The sequence below is a fragment of the Choloepus didactylus genome, chromosome 18 (genome assembly GCF_015220235.1).
Source record: "Choloepus didactylus isolate mChoDid1 chromosome 18, mChoDid1.pri, whole genome shotgun sequence".
Lineage (NCBI taxonomy): Eukaryota > Metazoa > Chordata > Mammalia > Pilosa > Megalonychidae > Choloepus > Choloepus didactylus.
The window spans coordinates 60,986,613-61,005,926 of record NC_051324.1 but is presented as its reverse complement, the minus strand read 5'-3'; the positions used below and the strand labels follow the sequence as shown (position 1 = coordinate 61,005,926).

At 54.5% G+C, this 19,314-nt stretch overlaps 1 protein-coding gene across 2 annotated transcripts in view; it reads left to right on the top strand.

Annotated features, from left to right (window-relative positions):
- CACNG4 (calcium voltage-gated channel auxiliary subunit gamma 4) overlaps window positions 1-14,555 on the top strand; it is a 60,249-nt gene extending 45,694 nt beyond the window's left edge. The window contains exons 2-5 of one of the 2 annotated variants that reach the window (XR_005212834.1): window positions 5,020-5,103; window positions 10,225-10,365; window positions 11,592-14,048; window positions 14,132-14,555. Coding sequence is in view for 1 of the 2 variants with exons in the window: in XM_037810303.1 (XP_037666231.1) it covers window positions 5,020-5,103; window positions 10,225-10,365; window positions 11,592-12,127 (761 nt within the window). In the remaining variant the exon portion in view is untranslated. Of the gene's footprint in view, window positions 1-5,019; window positions 5,104-10,224; window positions 10,366-11,591 lie in introns of both variants that reach the window. The other variant, XM_037810303.1, reaches the window with a different exon arrangement.
- Window positions 14,556-19,314: the final 4,759 nt, after the last annotated feature.

Here is a 19,314-nt window from a genome sequence, read left to right as displayed (position 1 = left end):
TTTTCAAGTTGAATGTATAAATATATGGTTGCCTCATTTCTGCCAAAGCATATCTTTCTTTTTAGCATTATCAGCATTGTAGAAAGCTTTGTATTGCCCTAGTTCTTAGCCTACTTCTTTTTTAGGCTATTTAGCAACTTGTGGATTGGTATCAATTTATTTTTTTAGTTGGAAAGTAAACAAAAGTCTAAAAAAAGTAAATCTATATGGATTAACTTAGAGAGATGTTCATCACTATTGTTAAATGAGAAAAGCAGATTGCGGAGTAAAGTATGTAGGATAATCCCATTTTAAAAACGGGGATACAGTCACTCTGGGAGACAGTTTGGCAGTTTTCTTACAAAATTAAACCTGCAACTACCATAGGAACTGATAATTGCACTCCTGGGTATTTCTCCCAGAGAAATGAAAACTTACGTTCCCACAAAAACCCGTACACAAATGTTCACAGCTGCTTTACTCGTAATAGCGCCAAACTGAAAACAACCCAGATGTCCTTCGGTGGGTAAATGATTAAACAAACTCTGGTCCATCCACACCACAGAACACTACTCAGCAGTAAAAGGCGTGGACTGTTGATAAATGCAGCAAGTTGGATGACTCTCGAGAGAATTATACTGGGTGAAAAGAACCAATCCCAAATGGTGACATACTGCATTATTCCATTTATAGAACATTTTCAAATTGACAAAGCTATAGAAAGGGAGAACAGATTAGTGGTTGCCAGGGGTCAAGGAGGCAGGGAGGTGGATGCAGCTATAAAAGAGCAACATGCAGGGTCTTTGCAGTGATGGGAGGTTCTGGGTGTTGACTGTATCAATGTCAGCATCCTGGCTGGGATTTTGTACTGTAGCTTTGCGAGATGTCATCACTAGTATAAATGTATTAGTCAGGGTTCTCCAGAGAAACAGAACCAACAGGACATTGGCTCACGTACCCATGGGGTTTGGCAAGTCCAAATTCCATAGGGCAGGCTGCCAGCTGGGAATGCCAATGAAAGTTTCGATGAATTCCCCAGGAGAAGCTGGCTGGCCAAAGTAAGGAAATTCCTTCTAACTTCTGAAATCCTCAGTTCTCCCTTTAAGATGAGACTTTTCTCAAGTGCTGAAGGCAGTCTCCTTTGTTGATTGTAGATGTCATCAGCCATAGATGCAATCAACTGACTGAAGATTTAAATCCACGAAATACACTCACAGTAGCAATCAGGCCAGTGCTTGCTTGACCAAGCAACAGGACATCATCACCTGGCCAAACTGGCACATGAACTTAACCATCACATTGGGTAAAGGGTACTCAGATGTCTCAGTATTTTTTCTTACAACTTGTATCTATCACTGTCTCAAAATAAAAAGTTTAATTTAAAAGAATATGGGCCTGGCCCTGCCATCATGGGATTGAGAATGCCTTCTTGACCAAAAGGGGGAAAAGAAATGAAACAAAGTTTCAGTGGCTGACAGATCTCAAATAGAGTCAAGAGGTCAATCTGGAGGTTATTTTTACACATTATATAGTATTCCTTTTTAGTTTCTAGTGCATTAGACTAGCTAAAAGGAAAGACCTGAGTCTGCTGAATGGTAATCCAGAAGACTTAGTTCTTGATGATAATTGTGTAACTATATAGCTTTTAGTGAAAACCTGGTGACTGACACCCCCTTTAACCAGTGTATGGGCAGATGAGTAATAAAATAATGACAAATATATAAATAATGGGGGGGGGGATAAGCGGTACGTGATGGTTTGGGTGTTCTTGTTTATTTTTTATATTTTTTCTCTTTATTTTGGCATAATGAAAATGTTTGAAAACTGTGGCAATGAATACACAACTATATGATGATATTCTGAGCCATTGATTATATACTTTGGATGGATTATATGATCTGTAAGTACATCAATAAAATTGCATTAACAATAATAATAATTTTAAAAATAAAAAAAAGAATATGGGGAGTAAGGATGTGCAGAGTTGATACACAGCAGATCGTTACTGTTAGTTCCTTTGAGAAAGAGTCTGAAGAGAGTATTTACTTCTTTCCCTTTCTACCTCATATTGTTTGACTTGTTGATTTTGTTTAGACCCATAAAGGAGCAGAAGAAAGTGTGTTTGGAAGGGGGAGGAGAAGCAGAGAGCTCCTGCTCACCCATCCCCACGTCTGGAGGGAGGTTTGTTCTGTATCTCTGCAAACATTTTGAATTCGTGGGGAGGGAGGGCATGGCTGGCCTGCTCTGGCACCTGCTGGATATGGCTTCCCAGGGGACCTGCTCTCTCTCTGTCCTTCACCTGTCCCCCTGGGGCAGTGGCTACTGGGAGCCCAGGAGGTCCTGAGACCAGCCTGCCCTCTTTCCTCTCGTCCCGTGTTTGCGGTTTCCACCAACTCAGCTGTGTTTTGGTTTCCTAACCTGGTGAAATGCAGACTGGCTTTTAACAATGGGATTTGTTAGCTCAAAAGTTGACAGTGCTAAGACCTTCCGTGGGAATGTCCAAATTAAGGCTTCGATAGGACGATACCTTCTTCCTGAAGACGACTGCTGGTGAGCCTCACTCAGCTCCCCTCTCACGTGGCCAGGCCCCTGGTGACATCTGTTGGTCTCTCCCTTCTCTCCTGGGTTTTGGGTTTCATTGCTTCCAACTTCTGGCTTCAGGGGCTTCTCTGAGCTTCTGCGTGTGTCCTTGTCTCTCAGCTTCTCATGGGCTTTTTTCTGTCTTCTGTTTGTTTTGTATCCTCTTATAAAGGACTCTGGTAAGAGGATTAAGACTTCACCTTGAGTGAAGTGGGTCACATCTCAATTGAAATAACCAAATCAAAAAGTCCCACCCACAATAGGTCTATACCCACAGGAATGGATTACATTTAAGAACGTGATCTTTTCTGGGGTACTTACAACTTCAAACCATCACAGGCTGCTCACAGGAGCAGAGGATGGGTGATACTGGGGTCCAAGAACAGCAAACTTCTTAGCCATCACCATGGGCCGGAAATCATCCTATGTGCTTCATGAGTGTCGTCTTGTTTAATTCTCATGAGTTCCCTGGGGAATAAGGGTTGTGGTGACCTCCATTCCACAGATGAGAAAACCAAGGGGTTAACAAACTTGTCCATGCTCCATCCCACACAGAAAACACTGTCGAAGCTCCATCCCACTCAAGTATCACCTCCAAGACCCTGCTCTGTCTCCCCATCGTCCCTGACCGAGCCCAGCCCACCCGCTGCTGGCCCTCTAGGCTGTGGGTCCTTCTAGAGCATCCCAGCCCTTTGGAGTCAGCAGCCAAAGGAGCCTGACAGAGGGGAAAGTATGGGGGAGGCCAACTGGTCAACCAGCCAATTGGTAGATGGGGTGGACAAGCAGTGCTCCCATGCTCAGTAGAAGTCTCTCCTGGTGGAAGAACAAAGAGAGGGATGTATTTCTGCCACAAATCCTACTTAAGACTATGTCCCCAACAGTGAGGTCAGGCCAGGCTGGAGAGCAGCTGCTGGAGGCCGGCAGGATGCCTGGTGGCAGCTGCGGAAAAAAAATTAATCCCTTTTGGGAAGAGCCCAGCACTGGCGGTGGGGGTGTCAGGGTGAGCTCCCTGCTGGTCCAGCTGCAGGAAAGGGGGGCTGACTTAGGAGGCAGGGTGTCGACTGGGGGCGTTAGGCATTGGATTGTGTCCCCCACGTGGATCCTTGAGGTCCCGACCCCCAGTGCCTCAGAATGTGACCATGTTGGGAAATGGGGTCTTTGAAGATGGAGTGAGCTCACGAGGAGGTCAGACGGGAGTGGGCTGGGCCCGTGGTCCAGTATGACTGATACGATCATAAGACGAGACGAGACTCAGAGACAGACACGTGGGGGAGGAGGCCACGCGGAGATGGGTGCAGAGCCTGGACGACACAGCTGGGAGCCGAGGGGCCAACGACTGCCACCACCGGAAGGCTGCTCCCCTCGAGCTATCGGAGGGAGTGTGGCCCTGCCGGCACCTTCATTTCGGGCTTCCAGCCTCCAAAACTAGGGGAGGATAAATTTCTGTTGCTTAAGCCACCCAGTTTGCGGTACTTGGCTATGGCAGCCCCAGAAAACTAAAACATGGGGCCTGTGTCCAGGTCTGTGGTCTCCACCTGTGTCCAGGTCTGAGGTGGCCACTGCAGACTCAGGGGCGCAGGGGCTGAGAGAGTGGGGTGGAAGATTCTGGAGGGAGGAGCGGCCTGACCTGCAGTTACTACACGACCCTGGAGGGTCCTGCTCCCAGCCTGGGAAGGTGCCTTGACGGAGGGAGAGGGGGAGCCAGGCAGGAGAAGGTCTCGGCCTTTCTGGAAGTTTCTCTTGCTCCGTCTTCTCTCTCCCTTTGATCACTTTGAGTGAAGGGAGTAGAACTGTGTTGCCAACTGTGTGCAGGTTTGGTGTATACCTTAGGAGGCATTCTCCATAACTGTGTGATTGAGAGAGATGGAAAGAGATGGACAGACAGACGAGACAGATTTCACCTGTGATGTACCTTTGACCCATAAGCATCTCCTCCTCGGGCTCCCAGCCCCTCTTCAGCCCCAGCCCCTCTCCCCTACCCAGATCCAGCCATACGGAGCTGCCTATGCTCCCCAGCCATGCCAGGCTCCTACCCCACCCCTGCCTCTTCTGTCTGGAAGCCCCTTTCCCTGCTCCATTCTCAGTGGCAAATTCCTTGTTTTTCAAGATGCTGCTCTTGAGTCCTCTTTGGTAGGGGGATTGTATATCCTGCTTGCCCAGGACACTTCTGCTTGGCACCTGTTGTCCCAGCACTGTGAGTGGTGGTCCTTGCATGCTCCCAGTGGTCCAGGTTTGGACTGTAAATGATATGGTGACCTTTGGGGCCCTTCTCTGGCTCTCCAGGACCCCAGGGCATCTGGCCACACCTCTCTGGGGCCACAGCTGAGCGACTGAGCTCTGTGATGTGCCCCACTGGCCCGGGGTCGTCTGCACGGGCCCTAGCACACGCACGGAGTGTCTGAACGCACACGTGTGTGGACCCACAGAGCACTGACAACGTTCTTCTGTGGTTTCCCCCAGGGATCTATAAAGGGCACTGCTTCCGGATCAATCACTTCCCAGAGGACAATGATTATGACCATGACAGCTCGGAGTACCTCCTTCGTGAGTATCAAGAAATCAGGGCCCCTTCACCTCCCTGATGTGTGGAGGGGGTGCAGGTGTCTGGGGGGTGCAGGTGGGGGAGTCCATGGCTATGGAGGGAGGGCCGTCCTCTGGATGTCGTTGTCCTGCCTTTCTGATTCAGACCTGGTTGGTTTGGAGGATGGAACTCTGTTCGGAACACTGTGACAGGCTCAGAACCCAGTGGAGTCACCAGCTGAGAGGCCGATGCCCCGACTGCTGGGGAGCTGAGGCCTGGGCTGAGGGGATGCCGGGGTGGGGGCTCCGGGGCTCCTGGGTGTGGCCGGCTTTGGAGGAGCTGATTGGCTGGAGCCGGGGCTGGGGTTAGGGAAGTTAAAGATACAGACCGACTCAGGCTGAGCATACGTGAGGTGTCACCCCAGCACATTCCCCTGCCACACCCCCAGCATTCTGTCATTGAAAAAGCAGATTAAATCACACGTCGAGATAGCCTTGTGGGGTGTCACATCCCAGAAGGGTGTAGGCAGCCTGTGGGAGGTAAGTAAGGTTGTAGGGCAGCCTCTTATGTGTCAGCTTTACATTCCAGACCAATTGGTGGAGCTACACCTTCTGTCCACGGGCAGCCCCTTGAGCCCTTGCCCCCATCTGGGTGCAGTGGCTGGGCCGGGCCCCCGAGACTGGAGCCCAGAAGGCACAGCATATGCTGAACCCCAAAGGCCAAGCCCAGCCCCCTGCTCTGAATCCAGATCTTATCCCTAGGCTTGTGATACCTTCCTTGGAGGAAGAACAGAGCCAGGGAAGGAGCCTGGAAATGGAAAAAACAGCAACATTTCAAAGTCGTTTTCCCCTTTCCCGTTAGCCAAGACACATGCCAAGCTGCTGGAAGCAGCACCCCTGGGGGCAGAGGCCTGGCTTCATTTATGGAGAATCGATACCAGTACCCTCAGAGGGAGCACAATTCACTCTGTGCCTGCTCATGGATCATTTTTTTCTAAGAGAAAGGATTTGATTCTGAGTCACGTAGTGAAATAGAACAGCGTGTGGTTCCCATGGAGCCTGGGGCAGTGTCAGGCTGCTCCAGCCAGGCCCAGAAACTGAATTTAGCCAGATCTCTGCCTTCCATCCCTCCTCCTCCTCCTCCCACTTTCCTCTTTCTGCTTATTGGGGGACCCACAGTGAACCAAGCAAATGAGATTCCCACAGGACCACCACAGATAGTTGTGCAGGTTGCACACTGCACAACTCAAAAGATGCCATTTGCATAGACTACAGAGTGAATGACGCCCTCCCAGTTGTACAGTGCACGGCCTGCACAGTCATCTGCAGTGGTCTTTGGTGCTCATGTAGCCAGGAGAGCTCAATTGAAAATCAACCCTAACCCAGAACCTGCCCTCTCTGCCCAGCGCAGGACAATCAGGTGGTTTCTAAGGCTCTGAGGGCAGATTTATCCCATTGACCAACTCTGGGACTGTGGGAAAGGAGCTGTGCGTTGTGGTGCCAGGACTCTCCAAAGGAGGCACTGGGGAAGCAACCATTCCCTCTCCATTTGCCACTCAAATTCGCCTGGGGTTACGGGCATAGCCACCGGCTGGTCCTCTTTTCTTGTCCATCCCTGTCCTCCTTACAACCCTGGGGTCTCTTTCTGGATCGGCGCCTCATGACCTGTCTGCCCAGAGGCCAGCCAACTCGGCTTCCTGGGGTCCGGCAGGAGTGGCTGGCACACTCAGACCTTGCAAAGGTGTGGGCAAGGCTAAGGGAAACCCACCAGGGATGGAGGGTGCAGCACCCTGGGGCTGGCAACAGCAGGGAGCCCTTACACTGCCAGGTGGAAGAGAAGCCCCAGGAGGGAAATGTCAGGAGCAGGAGGTGACCTTTTCTTGAAGAAATGCAGCCTCTTCATCCGGCAGCCCAGTGGGAGGAAGCCAGGCAAGTGACTCCCTCCCCCCACCCCCTCCTGCCTGTCAGCTCCTGCCAGGCCTCCCCTTGGCTGCACCCAACCAGAAGACAGAGTCAAGGGAACCCGGTGATTTGGGCCACACGGGTCCCAGGGTCAGCCTCCCAGGCACAAGCAGATGAACGGGGCAGACCCCAGCCGGGCTGGCCTCAACCACCCCTGCCCTTCCCACACTCACCCATCCCAGGGAAGGTGGAAGAGCTGGGCAGGCTATGGGGGTGTTTTTCCCAAATGAAATGACAGGGACAGCACAACAGCAATGAAAGCTCATTGGGGAAGGAAGTGTTCTCCTTACGGGCCTGCGTGGGGAGACCAGCCAGGTTCATTGACAGGCCCAGAGAAGGCCAAGGAGAAGGGTTGATGGCTTTGGGGCCTGGGAGCTCCAGCTGCCTGGGGATGTGGGGGTGCTGACTCCCAAACATGGGGCTGTTTTTCCATCCAGAGGCTGCAGGAACAGGGGTATTTGGGTGTGGGTACTGAGCTTTGCCTGGGTCTTTGAGCATTTTTCTGCCCCCTGTGAGCTAGGAGCCAGAGGGGAGTGGGCATCTTTCTGGGACAGCCCAAGGTCATGGCCACCATGGCCGTCCACCCTGCTTCCCAGTATATACTCCTCTGGTCCATATCCAGAATGTTGGTCCCCAGATCATGTAGAAGCACAGGAGAGAGGTCTCTGGGAGCTGATGTTTGAGAGAGGTGAGGATTCCTGAGAATTCATTTATTCACTCATTTAACAAAAATTTATTGTGGCCCTACTATGTGCCAGGCATTGTCTGTTGGGCACTTGGGGTAGAGTGGTGAATAGCAGCTCCTCCTGCAGCTGATATTCTAGTGGAGAACGGGTGTGTTGGAGAAGGTGGCAGAAGGTTTCGTGGTGGGGTGACCCATAGGAGAGAGCCTGTCCAAGTGGTAGCTTAGCTGTCTGGGCTGGGAGCACCAGACCAGGCAGGTCCAAGGCTGTCTTCTAACACCCAGTCTTTGGTAATTCAAGAATGAAATCAACCTCCCTGCCGTGCATTCTGGAACCTTCTGGAGACATCCAAGCTTTCTTTCTGAGTTATGTCACTGTCACAGGGCCTTCTGAAGGGCTTCACACTCTTACTGATGCTCCTGATGATTTGCAGAGCCACAGGCAGGTGTGGGATCTGCCCCTAACAAAGCACAGGATTTGAGGGGTCACCGCCCCACACTCACCTGCCCTGTCTCTCCAGCTGGCCCCTTTTCTAGATTCTGCGTTCTGTGGTGTGCCTGAGGCTAAGTTAGAAGGAGGCGGCCCTCAGCCAGGCAGATGCAGATTCTTGCCAGGGCTTGATCTGAGAGCGGGTCATGGGCTGGACGTCAGCCCTCACTCGTTCCCCAGCCACATGCTTTGTGCAGGGCCCGACCTGCACCACTGTCCATGGCGACCCTGGCTCACATGACTTCCCAGGGCAGGACTGACAGCCCTGAGCCAGTCCCAGCCCTCAGGCGACCTCACAGGCCCTGGGCTCCCGGGGTTATGCACCTGTGGCCCCGGCCCCCTGACCTGTCTGCAGTACGAGCTGTACCTGGCCAGCACAGCTCCAAGGCACGTTTCAGAAGCACATAGGCAACTGCATCCCAGAGAGAGCCTGTGGCTGCAAGAGGACAGAGGGGACCACGGGGGAGGAGGAGGAGGCGCTGGAGAGAAGAGCTTCATTTAAAGCTCCCGAAACAATCCCCTTTCTGTGAAGCGAGGGGCACACACTGGGGGTCTTACAAAAAGAGACAAACGCTGCCTTCAGAGGCTGAAAGCCCCAGAGCAGCTCAGCTGGCTCGGAGGCTGGTGGCTGCCAGAACCTCTGACTCATGGTCCCTGGTGCGGCCTCGAAGCTGGGATTTCTCTTGGGCCTGGAGACCCTCAGGCACCTCAGGGAGGCTGAGCTCCAGGCTCCTCCTGTCCCCCCTCTTCCTGCTCTTTCTCCCAGCCCCCAAATAAGGGAAGGGGGCCCACATCCCCAAGCCCTTACTATGTGCTCTGTTTGCAGGTCTTCATGACAAACCTTGAGGTAGTGTGTTCCTTTCCTGAGGCCGAAGTAACAAATGACAAACTGTCTTAAAACAATGGAAACTGATTCTCTCACAGTTCTGGAGGCCAAAGGTCAGAGATCAGGGGGCCGGCAGGGCCAGCTCTAGGGGAGAGCCCTTCCTTGTCTTTCCAGCTTCGTTGGCTCCAGGCGTTCCCTGGCTGAGGCTGGGCTCCTTGCTGCAGCCCCTGCCCCCCCCTTCACTCAGCCTTCCTGCTCGTCTCCTTCTCTTCTGAGGTTGTTGTCTCCAGGTTTAGGGCCTACCTAGCAACCAGGGTGCTCTCATCCCAAGAAGCTTAACTCAACTACATCTGAAAAGACCCTTTTCCCAATTAAAACCACATTTATAGGTGGCAGGTTGGGACTTGCATGTATCTTCTTGGGGGATCAGCCCTCAGCCCCCTACAGGTAAGTATTGTTACCAGTTTTAAAAGAGGGAGCAGAGGAGGAAGCAGAAGTTACCTGCCCTGGGTCACCCAGATAGTTAGTGTAGGTTTGCAAAGGTACATCTAGGTCCGAGGGGCATGGGGGTCCCTGAGTCCCCCACCCCAGCCAGCTGCCCCCTCCTTGCAACCTCAAGCAAGCCCCCACCTCCCCTTCCTCATCTGTGCCCCGAGATGAGGAGGAGGGTGGGGTGATGGTGAAGGCTGTCACTCCAAACGCACGTGGGAAGCAGATACTGCTGTGAACCGCATTTCACAAAGGAGGAAACTGAGTTCAGGGAGGAGACGTGACTTACACAGTGACAGAGCCGAGACCGCTGCCCAGACCCACCCAGGACCAAAGCCCCCTAACCACGGACCAGGGCCACCTCTTGCCGATGCCGCTTCCCAGGCCACCAGAGGCTTAAGAGGCGGCGTCTGCGGAGGGCCCAGGGGGCTGCAAGGGGCCGTGTGACGCGATGCCATCCAATGTGTCCGCTGTGGCCTCCGTGGGCCCCTTCCAGCCAGCACAGTGCGCCCCACACCCACGGAGAGCCGCAGTGAGACAGGGGCAGACTCGGGGCCCCTGGGGTCTGGGGAGAGGAAGCAGCAGGCCCGTAGCCACTGCCCGCCCTGGACCGGCCGCTGTGCCCGGGGAAGGGCCGCCGCGCCGCTGGCTGGGGGACCAGGCTCACCGCCCTGCGTGCGCTGTCTCCCGGCACAGGCATCGTCCGCGCCTCCAGCGTCTTCCCCATCCTCAGCACCATCCTGCTCCTGCTGGGCGGGCTCTGCATCGGCGCCGGCCGGATCTACAGCCGCAAGAACAACATCGTGCTCAGCGCGGGCATCCTCTTCGTGGCGGCAGGTGAGCCCGCCCCTCCCGCCGCGTCGCGGGGTCCTGGGTCATAGACGCGGCCCTGGCCTGAAAGCGCGCGGCCCGCGTGCGCAATTAATGTTTGAAGTCCGGGGGTGCAGAGTGCCACAAAGAAGAGTGCCTGGTGCTTTACACGCCTGGAACAGGGGAGGTGCCCTGGAACAGGTGCCTGGAACAGGGGAGGTCAGTGGGGCTGAGACCTGGTGTCGGCCAGGTAAAGACAGGACGGGGGTGGGATACAGCCCTGGTAAGGGGACAGAGCCGGCACACGTGACCGGCATGTCCGGAGATGGAGAAGTCCGGCGTGCCCGGCCGGAGCAAAGCAGACGCCCCTGCCTATCCCAGCTGTCCCGACTCTCCCGGCCTTCACAGCCACCCCCACCTCCAAAAGAGCCCCCCAGGAACCCCCCGAGGTCTGGATTGCAGTCACACGTTGCACGACTTTAACACCGTCACACCTGGGAGCCTGCAGAGACAGTTGCCACTGCCCCCATGGAGAAGTTGAGGCTGGGGAGGGGGCGGGCCTTCCAGCTGGTTGGCGGCTGGTGAGTGGACTTTGGTGGCCATACACTGTCCAGTGTAGAACCCAGGTTTTCCAGGCTGGGTTCCTGGGGCAGCCGGGGCTGGGGGTGGGGCTAGACCCACTTAGCAAAGTTCTCTTAACTCCCGAAGGGTCAGCAGAGGGTGGCACTGAGCTGGGTGCTGCCCTGAGGCCGGGGTGCCTGACAGCACACAGGGAGCTTGGGGAAAAGTGCCACAGGGTTCCCCATCAGGAAAAGCTGGAGCCCCTGCCACCTCAGGCCTCATTCCAGGAAATAAATGCGAAAAATATCACAAAGCTCAGCATTTATTTCCTAAATTCTTATCACAGCTCCTTGTGCCGCCCCACAGTGTTCCAGAAGAATCCTCACTGATGTGGATTCTTGTTCCAAGAGTTTGCTTCCTTTCTTCCCTTCTAGCCTCCTCTTCTCTTCTTTCCCTGGGTTTCCCTCGCTGTCTCTCCTTTCCCACCCTTTGCACCAATGTAAGACGCTAAATGAGTCAAGTACCTTCTGTGCTATCTTTGTACCCGTTCAAAGTTAATTAAATGAAAAATTAGCCACCAGGATAAAAACTTACTCCTCCAGAGGGGGAGAAGCCGCCAGCCCCTCTGCTCCCTGCCCCGTCGGTCCAGCTATGCGTCTAACTCTACCCCCACCCCCTCTCCTCCGTTCCAGGCCTCAGCAACATCATCGGCATCATCGTCTACATCTCCAGCAACACGGGCGACCCGAGCGACAAGCGAGACGAAGACAAAAAGAACCACTACAACTACGGCTGGTCCTTTTACTTCGGCGCCCTGTCCTTCATCGTGGCCGAGGCCGTGGGCGTCCTGGCGGTCAACATTTACATTGAGAAAAACAAGGAGTTGAGGTTTAAGACCAAGCGGGAGTTCCTGAAGGCCTCCTCGGCCTCCCCGTACGCCAGGATGCCCAGCTACCGGTACCGACGGCGGCGCTCGCGGTCCAGCTCGCGGTCCACCGAGGCCTCGCCCTCCAGGGACGCATCCCCCGTGGGCCTGAAGATCGCCGGGGCCATCCCCATGGGCGAGCTGTCCATGTACACGCTGAGGGAGCCCCTCAAGGTGGCGGCTGCCGCCAGCTACAGCCCCGACCCGGAGGCTGGCTTCCTGCAGATGCACGACTTTCTGCAGCAGGACCTGAAGGAGAGCTTCCACCTGAGCATGCTGAACCGGAGGACGACCCCCGTGTGAGCCGCCCGCCCCTCCGGCAGCTCCGGCCTCTCCCAGGACAGACAGGGGGGTGACGGATCCTTAGGATGGACAGATGGATGGTAAGCCGAAGCCAAACCCAATCCTCCCTGATCTCTGGAAGGCATCGAGGGCTGGCCTAGAGAAGGTGCCCGGAGCCTGGAGTCGGGACTGCGGTGGAAGCTGGAGGCTGACTTTATCCCCAGAAGGGTGCTGTGCCACCTCGGGGTTCCCAAAGCTCCTGGGAGGCCCCAAGAGCTTTTCCCACATCTCCACGGCCTTCGCCAACCTGGGAAAACAAAATTGAGCCATTGTCTCCTCTTGGAAACACATCTTGCCACAAGAATGGGATCTGGGGTCTTCGCTGGGCACCAGGAGGGTCCCTGGGCACGTGTCAGCTACTTTTTGGCCTGTGGTTCCCGTGTCTTTTGAGCCAGAACCAAGGAAATCGAGGCGCTCTCTCTTCCTGTCTGTCTGTCTGTCTCTCAGTCTCTTTCCGGCAGTGTGGCCTGTTGTTGAAAAGCAGGGATCCTGAGGCGAAAGCCCCATGGCCGCCTGGTGCTTCAGCCTCTGTGCTGTCCCGGGGCTGTGTCACTGGATCTGCGAGACGGAGGCCTGCGGGGGGATGGGGCAGAGGAGGCCTTGGCGGGCCTGGGCGTGAGTGTTGCTGAGCTTTCCTATCTGTTTCTGGAAGTTTCTGCCTGGCGTGAGGGAAAGACCAGGGGCTGTCGGTCTGCTCCCACCACAGGCCAGTGCAGGACGGGCCGACTGTGCTTGAGGGCCTGGGGCAGCCCGCTGGTCAGAGGACAGCCTTTTGCTGTGCCCTCCCCACGGGTCCCAGGACGTCCACCCGAGGAGCAGCTCCGTCCCACAAGCGGCGTGGCCAGGGAGGGACGGACACCCCCGGCTGACCTCTGACACGGGCAGCCTCAATCCTGTGTGAAAAAAGGGAGACCCAAGGTGAACCGCTGCCAAAAAAAAAAAAAAAAGAGAACAAATCCATTTCCAAGGTGGTTATTAGGAGAGCAAGTTGCATTCATTTCATCTTAAAAAGTAACAGCAACACCTCCCCTACTTCCTATTATTATAATTTATTCTGCTACCCCCTAAAGGACTTGATGGAGGAAGTTTGGATAAAGGACAGAGTTGTGCTTTTCTGTCATCTTACAAAAGGAACAGAGCTCTCAGCATTAGATTTGCAACAGAGGAAGCAGGTTCAAGGTCTTGCTTTTTCCAGCCGTTTTGCTTTTCCTCCCGAAGCAAGCAAAGGAAGTGGAAACGTGTCCAGGTTTCAGAAGAAAAACTCTCCTGACCATGGAGCTTGCCCTCTTTTATATAAAACACGTGCTTTCTAAAGATAAATTGTTTCTTACTTTTTGAGACTTCTTAATTCGATTTTGAACAGTCGTCTGTGATCCCGGTAGCCGTTGTACTTAGGAGCGAGGAGCAAACTTACCTCAGCCAGCTGCTCACGGCGCCCCCCGGGTGAACTCGGCCCCCGGGAGCAAAGCGGGTCCCTGCTGCCTGGGGATGACGCCATCGTCACGCCCACCCTCCTTCCCACCCAGGAGAGGAAACCTGCTCACGTGCGGCCTCCGCGTGCCCCTGTGCGCTGGTGAGCTGAGACGGGGGATGCCCCAGGGCCCCTCTGCTCGCCCGAAACCCTTTGCTCCGGTTGAGGTTGGCTCTGGCGGTGTCTGCAAGCATGCACAGCAGTGAACCGGAAGCACCAGGGTTCGCTGCCTGCCCCGCTGTAGGTCCACCCGTCTGTCTGCCCACCACTCCCCCCAGCACCACCTCCCCCATCCTCCCTTCTTACCCAGGCTGAAGGAAGGGGACGTACTCTGTAGACCCTGCCATCCATCAAGGCCCCAAGACTCTTCTGTGACTTCCAAAAGCCAGGCAGCCTTGCAGTTGCTTCCAGGTAGGCCACTGCCCCACCCACCCAGAAGTTTCCATGACTCCATGGAGAAAGCTGTGTTCCAATGAATCCTACCTCTTTCCCAGTCCCAGGCAGAGAGCCCAGCGCCCATGCTAGGGACCAAGGAGGAGTAGAAAGAAGGGGTAGAAGAGACAGAGGGTGACAGAAGCACAGGGAGCAAACCCACCTCCGATCCTTTGGCCTTCGCAGACATTCCCACCGCCGCCCAGCCCCCGGGAGAGCCTGCCTCCGCGTGCACCCCGTCGTCCTGCATCCCGGCCTGGACTTGCCCCGGGGAAGAGAAGGCAGCGCCAGCTCCGGCCACCAGGTGGTCTCAGGCCATTCTCCCCCCCGCCCGGGGTTGTGGTGGCCCATCCCGCCTTCTCACACACCTCCAGCCCCTCCAGCTCCCGTGTGTTCCACCAGATAAGCACCCTGTGAATCTGTACCCACTCCTGGTTTGGGGTTGTTGCTTGTCTTTTTTTTAATTAAAGAAAAATGTTTTTAAAATGTTTTCTTCCTGATGTGGGGCCAGGGCAGCCCCCTCAAGACTTGGTGGGCACTTAGGATGACCAGTGTCCCTGGCAGAGGTGGTGGCGGAGCGGGATGGGGGTCTCTGTGCTGGCTGAGGCTGGATTTCTGGGGGGAAACGTCTCTGGCTTTAACTTGGGTCACAGCCACCACCCCAGCCACCCTCCCCTCTCCCCGGCTGGTTCTGGGCTTCTGGGTGGTGCCACCAGGCACCTTTTCCCAGGTGAGTCCGAAGATGGGCAAGCCAGCCCCGACGGAGCCTCAGCCTCGGGGGCCCCCAGCTGCCGGGCGGGAGTTCTGAGAAGCCTGCCAGCCACCCCCGGCACCCTGCCACATTCTGAAACTCAGCGCCCCCTCCCCAGTTCTGCCCAAGCTGCAGCTCAGGGATCCTTCTCATCCAACCACACACCCCGCTTTCTTTCAGGGCTGAGAGTTTTCTTCCTAAGAGCCTCTGGGGAGCCTGGGCTGCCAAAGGAAACGCTGCTGCCCCAGGAACCGAGAGGCACCAGGCCCCTGAGCCTCCTGCAACATCTCCCACCTGGTTCCAGCGAGGGCGGCTGGGCGGGGGCACTTCAGGAAGCAGGGAGAAGACCACCCACGTCCACGCCCCTGGCTTGTCCCAGGAGCCACCAGGCCATTGCCCAGCCCCACCACCGCCCCACAGCCCCGCTCTGGGCCCTTCGCTCAGCCAGCCCAGCGCTGACACTGCCCGGCCTCGGCACCTCGTGCCAGAACTTTTGTGCCTCCTGTTTATTCTTACCCCGGAGGGACCTCTGGCTCAGCTCAAGCTTTGGGGTCATCCTGGGTGTAGCCTGTGGCAGTCTGCAGTTTGTGACACGGTACAGTGTCTGCTGTAGGGGTCGTGTCACGTGTTTAGTTCGACAAAAACTCTGCCTCCATAACTTCAGAAATGCCACCCAGAGCCCCCCATTCTACCCTTAACTTGTGTTACTCAGAATGGGCTGACAATATAACCCCAAACCCCCAAATGTATCATGGCTTAATAGAAATTTATTTTGACTCATATGAAGTCCAGTTAACTGAGGCGGGGGTCCTCGGCTCCACGCAGTCATTCAGAGACCCCTGCTACGGAGGCTCTGCCATCTTCAACACGGGCGTCCGGGGTTGGCCGGATGTTGGCATCCTGCAGGCAGATGGAGAAGAGGGAGGTGGAGGACATCGTGGGAGGTTCTAATGGACCAGGAAGTGTGACTTCCCCTTCTGCCACATGCCTTTGTCCAGAGCTAATCATGTGGCCACATCGAAGGGCCAGGGAAGATGGGAACTGCCGTCTAGCCCAGGAGGAAAGGAAAGCACTTTGGGAGACAGCTGGCCAGTCCCAGCCCCATGGTCTCACCCTTTGACATCTCCCTTCTTTGCCCCCGCCCTGACATTTGGGAATGCCCATTTGAGAGTGACGCCTATGTCGGGGACTGGGTCAACGTCTGCATGTCCCAAGTCCCTCCTTCTGCTCCAACATGGTATCTGGCCTCTTCTCTACCCCCAAGTCCCCCACCTGTAAAATGGGTCCATGCTGCCTTCCTCCCAGGTTGGAGCTGGCTTGAGCGCATGCCTTGACCCAAACTAGAACCCCAGAATCGTCGAACATTATGGCCAGCAGGAGTGGCAGTTGCCCAGGGCATCATGGCATTTGATACGCTCATTATTGAAGGGAATCAAACCCAAAGGGAGGAAGGGGGGAAGGAAGAATGAAAGGAAGGCGGTCAAGGAAGACAGTATTTTGGGGGAATTTTCACAACCATGAAAGGGAGAAACCACTAACCTGGTAGTTCCCAGCTGGGGGCGATTTTGCCACCCAGGGGACCTCGGGCCATGTCTAGAGGCATTTTTGTTTTCATGACTGGGGAGGGGCCGGTGCTGCTGCTGAACTTCCTCCAAGGCCCCCTCCCCCAAGGTGTTGATGATGCCGCAGCTGAGAAGCCCTGCACTTGCCTGATTTTACAGGGAGGGAAACGAAGGCACAGATGGGGGCCGTCACGTGTGCAGGGTCACACAGCAAGCTTTTGGTCCTTGTGTGTCCTAATTGTGGACATATTAGGAAAACTTATTTATGTATTCCCAGTTTTCCCTGCAACACATTTAGATTTCTGCCTGCTCTTCTACCCTTTTGAGACGGTTTTGGTAATGGAAGTTGAGGGTTAGGGAAGGAAAATGGAAAGTGGCCCGTTCTGCGTGGCACTCCTTGTCACCATGTTTGGGAACAAATGTCAACAGGATTAAACCAAACAGGCAGCGGAGAACAAGCCTGAGAGATCCGGCCCAGCTTGACACAGGGGCTCCCGGCATCCACCTCTGTCCCCACCTGGGCAGCTGCAGCGAGGAGCAGGACCGGGAGCCCTCCCAGGAACCCGCTCGCCCCAGCCCACCTCCCTCAGAGCTGTTGAATGAGGCAGGTGACTCCTCCCGCCCAGGGTTGTGGGGAGGGTGAATTAAACACGAAATTAAACAAGTAGACATTCTTGAATGCCCCTGGCTTGGCCACTGGCATCAGAGTGAGTGGTCCAGAGTGTTGGCACCAACCCTCCAGGAGGTTCCCCAGATAGACTGTTCTAGAACAGCCTGGGAGGTGTTGCTCTGAGAGCCAGGCCTGTAGGTGCCTGTGCCCACTGCACTCGCGTTTGGGAAAAACCTGTCACTGAGGCGTTGCAGGCTCCGTAGCTGCCCTCTGGGAGGGGACTGCTCTGGCGGTTGCTCCCCACCCCAGCTCCTCTCCTTCTCCATGACGCTCATCATTTCCACCCTCCACGTCGCCCAGGATGTTGAGCAGATGTAGGAAGGCAACTCAGTGGCTGCTGCTTTCTTTGCAACCCACAAATCCCACCCTAGCATTTCGGGCGATGCAGGCTGTAGGAGCTTGGGCCTGACCAGCTCTCAGGGTCCCGGGAGCTGGGCTGCAGCAGAGAGGGGTCCTGTTCTGGGGTGCCAAGTGTGGAGCCCCAAGAGCTGGCACAGAGGAGAGGCCAGAGGTGGGGCCTGGGGAGCCCCCCACCTGCAGAGAGCTCAGGACCAGCTGTGCCACCTCAGGTCCCTGCACCGGTTTCCAGAATTGAAGCCCTGGCTGCCCAGCCTGAGAAAAGCAGGGGGAGCTGCTCAGGGACCTTAGAAAACAGAAGGGGAGATAGAGCAGGTACACCTGATACAGATATTTTAAATTTTGCAGCCTCCAACAAAACGTCCAGTGTGAACTCAGGAACAGAAGTCTGTAATCAAAGAAGGTTATGAACCCAAGTCTTAGTGCTTAAAACTGTAGGAGGGGGTGGCGGGATTGCAGGGCCTACATCTGAGAGACGCCTCAACCCCTGTGGGATTCCCAGAGCCCATAAATTAGACTGCAATAGCCAGGCCTCTTTTTAAAAAATATCTAATTTTTCCTAATTCTAAGAGAAATTCATTTTACCTAAAAATAAATAAATAAATAAATAAATAAAACAGAAAAGCTAAAGAAGAAAAGAGAATCAAGTAAACACAGATAATATCTCTAAGCACACAAATTTGGGGGGTGGGGCTGTGTCTTGTGTTCCAGTTTGCTAATGCTGTCAGGATGCAAAACACCAGAGATGGATTGGCTTTTATAAAAGAGGGTTTATTTGGTTACACAGTTACAGTCTTAAGGCCCTAAAGTGTCCAAGGTAACGCATCAACAATCGGGTACCTTCACTGGAGGATGGTCAGTGGTGTCCGGAAAACCTCTGTTAGCTGGGAAGGCACGTGGCTGGCGTCTGCTCAAAGTTCTGGTTTCAAAATGGCTTTCTCCCAGGACGTTCCTCTCTAGGCTGTTGTTCCTCAAAAATGTTACTTTTAGTTGCACTTGGGGCGTTTGTCCTCTCTTAGCTTCTCCAGAGCAAGAGTCTGCTTTCAACGGCCGTCTTCAAACTGTCTCTCATCTGCAGCTCCTCTCTCTCTGGGCATTCTTCAGTTTGTCCCTCTTAGCTATAGCTCCTCTTCAAAATGTCACTCCCAGCTGCACTGAGTTCCTTCTGTTTGTCAGCTCATTTATATGGCTCCAGTGATTTAATTTAGACCCACCCTGAATGGGTGGGGTAACACCTCTGTGGAAATTATCCAATCAGAGTCATCACCCACAGTTGGGTGGGGCACGTCGCCACGGAAACACTCAAAGAATCACAATCTAATCAACACTGATACATCTGCTCACACAAGATTACATCAAAGATAAAGAAGTTTTGGGGGACATAATGCATTCAAACCGGCACAGCTTGGTACCTTGCTTTTTTTTTTTTTTTTTTTTTTTAAACCAGGACCATCTTCTCACATCTTTAAATAGTCTTCAAAAACGACATAATTTTTAGTGGCCGCATAAAACAAAGATACCACCATTCATCTAATCAGTGCCCTATTCCTGGACACAAATTATTTGCCCCCAGCTTACCCCAGATCTTAAATGACGTCTGAGTGGGACCAAAACGTTGGGATGCTCAGTGCTGCTTGATGCACTTAAGATCTGGTGACGTCTCCCTCCAAACTTCCAGCCCCAGCTTCCTCCTAGAGGCTGACGAAAGGTCTGTCCTCCACCACCAATGATGGTCTGGTACGTCCCCACGGCCCGGCCCTGGGTGTCTGGACTGCGGGAGCCTCCCACCCCCGTGGCCTCCCCACCAGCTGGTGAGCAGCTTTATACCAAGTTCCTCCAGGAGGGCCGAGGCTGTTTCCTTCCACGGAGCCTCACACCCAGACCTCCTCAGCCACCCCAATACAA